Source organism: Elephantulus edwardii, unplaced genomic scaffold (assembly GCF_000299155.1).
Source record: "Elephantulus edwardii isolate Elephantulus edwardi_28Jun2011 unplaced genomic scaffold, EleEdw1.0 scaffold00016, whole genome shotgun sequence".
In the NCBI taxonomy this organism is placed as follows: Eukaryota; Metazoa; Chordata; class Mammalia; order Macroscelidea; family Macroscelididae; genus Elephantulus; species Elephantulus edwardii.
In genome coordinates this window covers 10,521,896-10,527,885 of record NW_006399766.1, presented here as the reverse complement: position 1 = coordinate 10,527,885, position 5,990 = coordinate 10,521,896, and the positions used below count along the sequence as shown (strand labels likewise).

The 5,990-nt window shown below is 43.9% G+C and overlaps 1 protein-coding gene across 1 annotated transcript in view; it reads left to right on the top strand.

Annotated features, from left to right (window-relative positions):
• Positions 1–4,372: 4,372 nt before the first annotated feature.
• The window catches only part of LOC102844402 (farnesyl pyrophosphate synthase-like), a 57,018-nt gene continuing 55,400 nt past the window's right edge, over positions 4,373–5,990 (top strand). Inside the window, exon 1 of the mRNA XM_006881863.1 lies at positions 4,373–4,422. Coding sequence (XP_006881925.1) covers positions 4,373–4,422 — 50 coding nt within the window. The remainder of the gene's footprint in view (positions 4,423–5,990) is intronic.

The following is a 5,990-nucleotide window of genomic DNA, read 5'->3' as shown; positions in this document are numbered from 1 at the left end:
GCTCTAAGTACTCTAAAATTTTCATTTTCTCTTAAAAAGGAAATCTTTCGTTTTTAAACGAATGAATACTTGTAGATGTGGTAAATAATTTGAGGTCTGTTATACAGAAAGTTCTCCTTATTCCTTCTGTATTAAGCAGCCTGAAAAAAACGACAGAAAAAACTGATGCATAGGAACTGTAGTGTCTGCAAAAGATTTTTAATGTGCTGTGGAATGCCAGAAAAGTGGACAAATCTGTCCTGGAAGAAGTATAACCAGAGAGTTCCTTGAAATCAAGGATGGCAAAACTTCACCTCACATACCCTTGGCCATGTTATCATATCAGGTGTCAAATCTCTGAAGGAGGACATCATGCTTGGAAAAACAGAGGTTAAAGGGGGGAAAAAAGAGTAATTGACACAGTAGTTGCAATAATGGGTTGAAACAGAACAACTGCTGTAAAGACTGTAGGATCAGCCAGTGTTTCATTCCGCTATACTGGTAGTTATGGGTCTGACATGGGCATTAAACAACATGCAGAAGGTATGAACATAAACTAAGCACATATGAAATGAATTCCCTTCAGAGCAGCAAAATAATTATTTCAAAAAGGTTGTTTTGATTTGTTTGCTAAGCACGCCATTATATGTCAATTTTTTTTCCTAATAATGTGAATAAAATGGATGAGTACCTTCACAAATAAGAAAGTGCAGTTGACTCTAATATTATTGTAATTTTAAAAAAAAAAACCTTGCTCGTTCAGACTGAATGCAAGACGCTTGTCAAGATTTTATTTGAAGCATAGCTTCAAACTCCACAGAACATACACATATGCTGACTGATGTGTGCAGTAGAGCGCAGTTCTTCCAGCCTCCAATGTCCTTGTGTCCAAAACCATTCACTTCTTAAGATAACTTATTTAGAACTTCCAGCCGGGTCTAATTCATTCAACAGATATGTGTGACCAAATTACATATTTGAGGAGGAGTGTCAGATCTACTGCTTCCCCTTATTGCTATTGTTATTCTTGATTTCTGGGGTAATTTTTGCAGTTTAATTCTATGCAGCTGTGAAAACTCTTGAGTTTTCTGCTCTTTTGAGCAGAAAGACAAAGGGTCTGCGAAGCTGGCTCACATCATAAGTGCAGTAACAGACACTAGTGGGGAGACAGAAGTTTCCTACCACCATATACTGACACACCATATACTGTAAAATCAGAACAGACTCATAATTGACCGTCCAGTGGAGTTGAACGTTTCAGTAGCTTTTCAGAGGCATTAAATAGCACAGGAGGAGACTGTGTGTCATTCTCTTGCAGAGTGCAAGGTAGAGTTGAACCTCATGCCTTTCTTGGCAGTCCAACTCCTTATCGCTAAGCCACCAGAGCCCCCTAGATACCAGCTGGAAATTTGCAAGGTCTTTCAGTCCCAAGACTCAAGGGAGATTATGCTGAATCCCTTCATATGGGGAAAAAAACCCACCAAAACCCTCCACCCAACCCACTGCCATCAAGTGAATTTCGAATCATAGCAACCCTGTAGGATAGAACTGTTGTTGTTGGGTGTTGTCGAGTCAGAACTGACTCATACCTGATCCTCCAGCGGGTTTTAGGAGGCAATAAATCACACAGGAGAAAACTGCCCATGTTTCTCCCGTGGAGCAGCTGGTGGATTCGAATAATGTGCCTTTCAGTTTGCAGCATAGCTTCTTACCACTAGGCTACCAGAGCAGAACTGCCCTGGAGGATCTCTGGTACTGTAAATTTTCTCCTTCGAGTGGCTGGTGGATTCAAAGTGCTGACCTTTGAGTTCAAAGACAAACACTTTAACTACTGTGCCACAAGGGCTCCTGAATCCTTTAACAGTCACTGCTTGATCTCCAAACCATGAAGTGGAACTGGAAACCTCTAAACTAAGTTAAGAAGAAAAACAGCATGAACTATCAAGTCCTCTATTTGTTAGAGTAAGAATATATTCAAGCTATGATAAAGGAAATCCAAAAGTCTGTAATAGTTGGTATTTTGTTTTGGCAATGTAATTTGAAATATTATTCAGGAGGCGAGAAAACAAAATATTTGCTCTTCGAAGTATCCAGGGCATGCTGAAACTGGAGGCAAAGTTACTAAAAGCACAGGAATTCCAAATGGGTCATTACTGGTTATTAGGAATACTTACAAAACAGAGTTCTAAATGCTAAAATGTTACCTCTGGCTAGTAAATGGGCACACCGGGAAAGGAAATTTAAAACAAAACAAGACACAAAACTCAACTCCACAAGCAACCCACAAGATTATATTGAACCAAAGACAGTAAAGGCTTTCTAAATTACCAGCAGAATTGAAAGGTTTCTTTGTACCAAAACTTTCCATTTTCATAAAGTTTGTATCAGTCAGCATATAAATTTATGCAAAGTATAGTACAAAGATCACATGCTTTAGAAACAGATACAGATGAGTTTGAATTCTGTCTCTGCCATTTACCAACTATACGATCTCCTTAGGAAAGTGACTGAAGAATACTGAAAGGTAGTTTTCGCATCTGCACTACCGGGACATTTTCTTCAGTATAAGGTAGCAATGAATAGCAGCTGCAAATATACATAAAACTCATTAAGCCCAGTGCCTACATATACTCAGCTGTCAACTCCCCTCACACAAGTTGTACATGGTCATCTCCCAGGGTGGGAGATGTGGTCAGATGTAAAGATGAAAAATGTGGATTTATTATTTGCCTTCGTTTTCCTTTGATTAAGCCAGTTTTACACAAATTTGGCAGGGGAGGTGTCACTAAACTGGAAAAATTACTTTCCATCACACACTTAATCAGAATCCACTCCACAGGAATGAGGTTTTGTTTGCTTGTTCTTTTAATACATACAGGCAATCTTTCAGAGTTCATAAAGACATCATCCCAAACTGCCACTGGTTATGATTCCCTTTAACAGTTGGAAAACAAAACTTTGCTCTCAAAAGCCTTTTAGTGATCAAAATCTGCCTTCCTTCTTGTACTTTTGCAAATCATTTGTAGAGCAGAGCAAAGAAAAACTGGACCCCTTTCTCCTTCCTCCGGATACGAGAACGTGTGCAAGCTTAATTTGTCAATTATCCCTCTCCCCCTACCACCTTCAACTAGTTTTCTTTAATAAACCAGAAATAACTTATCACCTGCCAAAAGTATGATCTGATTTAAAAACATCATTTCGAACTGACTGGATCAAAGGTGACATGTTTTCATAAGAAATGCAAATAAATGTTTCAATTAAAAAAGCAATACTTTATACCTTTTTATCGCATCACCAGTACGAACTTTTGATTTTATATACAATCTACTTTATACTCCACCTTTTTCTTCCGCCCACCCCACTCCCTTCTCCCCGCAAAATCCGGCTTCTATGCACTTTATGAACTGGCACACTAAACTACCGAAGTGCAACCAGAAATACGTCTGTAATTGGTTAGTCCTGCTTGTGAGAGCGTATTTAAATGAACGCAGCGCAGTATTTTCTCTATCATCAACACCTGCCAAGAGTCAATGGCAAAACCCTTTTCAAGCAATTATTATGATTACTACCAACCTTCTGTACATCTCTGGCCAGCCAAAACAGCCCAACCTTGGCGCTGCTAGTCTTTATTCCCAAACACCTTGCGCGAGCTTGAAGCTTGTCCAGAGTTTGGCTAGGAGGTACATCATCCCTCGGTTCGGGGTCCGAAGGCCAACTCCCCCCTTCCAGCCACTCCCTCTCCCCCTGGCCTCTGGGGGCGGGGGCGGGTGGGGACAGGGCAGGCCCCGCCAGACCTCCCGCAGTTCTGCAGTTCCCCATGTCCGCAGCCCGAGGCCAAAACCAAGCTCTCTGGATGCCCGCTGTCACACACACGCCCATGGTCACAAGCACGGGGTCAGCAGTAAGAAGCAGCGCTGCCCCCCACGCCCCAGCCCAGGCAGGTGCCGGGCCTCTCCATAGACACTCACCCGGCGGTAGCTGCTCCCCGTCTGCCACAGTCGCCTTCTCGCCCTCACAACACCCTATTCCTGCTCCCGCGGGGGGTCCGGGCCGGCACCGCCTTCCCGCCCGACCCCCCTGTGGTGCGCGCTGTGCGGAGCCCGGATCCGGTGGGAGCTGCCGCCAATTGCTGCTCCTGCTGCTGCTCCTCCTGCTCCTGCCGCTGCTGCCGCTGCTACTGCTGCCACCGCCGCCGCCACCGCCGCCGCTGCTGCTGCGGCGGCTGCTGCTGCTGCCGCCGTCGCCGCCGCCCCCTTCCCTCCCCCCTCCCTCTGTGCGTCCCTCCCACCGAGGCCCGCCTCGTATTTCCTGGATCCGGTCTCGGTGCGAGACTGGCAATTGAGGAGCGGGCTTCAAGGCTACCGTCGAGGGCCGTCGCTCGCCAGGCACAAAGATGGCGCCGCCGGGGGCTGCTGAGTGCGATCTCGCGAGGCTCCCCCACAGGCAAGGTGATAAATGAGGATAGCCTTAGTTGGCTTCAAGGCAAACGCTCCACCTTATCGCAAACGGGCAGTAGCGGTTACAGGGGAAGTGACTGCGCCTGCGTCTGAGTGGGCGGCTACGCATGACCAGAAGGGCGTTTCTCAGGGATCTGGTTCGCCGGGTTTTACCAGCTTCCTGTAAAAGCACGGGTTAGAGAAGGTGGGGCGAGAGGAGGTGGGAATGCAACCTCGGAAAGGACCTCAAAGGACCCGACCGCCTAGTGAGAAGTGTCCCTTTAAGGCTTGACTATGCCGAGAAATCTGATTTGTTTGTTTGTTTTTGTGTCACCTGGAGGCCTTTAACTTATTTCTTCTCCTTACCCTCGCTGTTATCAAGTATTCTTTGCAAAATTTCACCTGCCTCGTGTTGTCTTGTTGACAGTTCACATTAATTACTAAGCGCTTGCTGAACGCTTGGAACTGAGCTCACAGCTAGAACCCACAACCCTCGTGTTTTGCATGTTACCATCTACCTTTATCTCAGGTTTTGATGTTAATTTGAGCTTTTCCAATCTCGTGCTCATAAGCAGCTTCTCTTGCTGTGTGTCCTCTCTCATGTACTTATTCATCCAAATGTGCGTTGTTCACTTTCCTATGTGCTAAGTGGGTAAAGACAAAACAGATGTCAGGGACCTTTTGGCCTGTGATGTTGTTTGAAGAGGGGGAAAAAAAACCACACAATTATTACATTTCAGCATATTAAATTCTATGATGCGTATGAGTACAGAAATCAGATAGTGGGGAGAGGAGAGTGTCCTGAAATATGTCCAAGAGGAAACTCTTGAAGAGTTTCATAGACATAGGCAGGAAACGACCCCAGTTATTTTAATAGAGGATGAGCAATATTATGCTGAATGAAATAACTTAGTTAGAAATGGAACACATAAATATTGACATATTCATTGGTGAGATGAGATGGACTGGCATGGGGAATTTTGAGTCGGATGATCATATATTACTCTGGAGAGGAAAAAGTGAGGAAAAATGGAGTTGCTTTCATGGTTAAGAAAGTAATTTCTAGATCCATCTTGAAGTACAATATTGTGAGTGACAGGATAATATCAATATGCATACAAGGAAGGTCAGTGAATACAACTATCATTCAGATATATGCACCAACAACCAGAGCCAAGGAAGAGGAAATAGAAGACTTTTACCAACTTTTACAGTCGGAGATCGATTGAACATGCAATCAAGATGTAGTGATAATAATGGGTGACTGGAATGCACAAGTTGGGAACCGAGAAGAAGATTCAGTAGTTGGAAAACATGGACTTGGTGACAGAAATGGAGCTGGAGAGAGAATGACTGAATTTTACACAATCAATGACCTATATTCATTGCAAATATGTTTTTTAAGAGACATAAACGCAGGTTATATATATGGATTTTACCTGATAGTATGCCTAGGAATCAGATTGAAAACATCTGCAGAAAGAACCACTGGAGAAGCTCAGTATCAGCTGTGAAAACTAGGCCAGGAGCTGATTGTGGAACAGACCACCAACTACTCATATGCAAGTTCAAGCT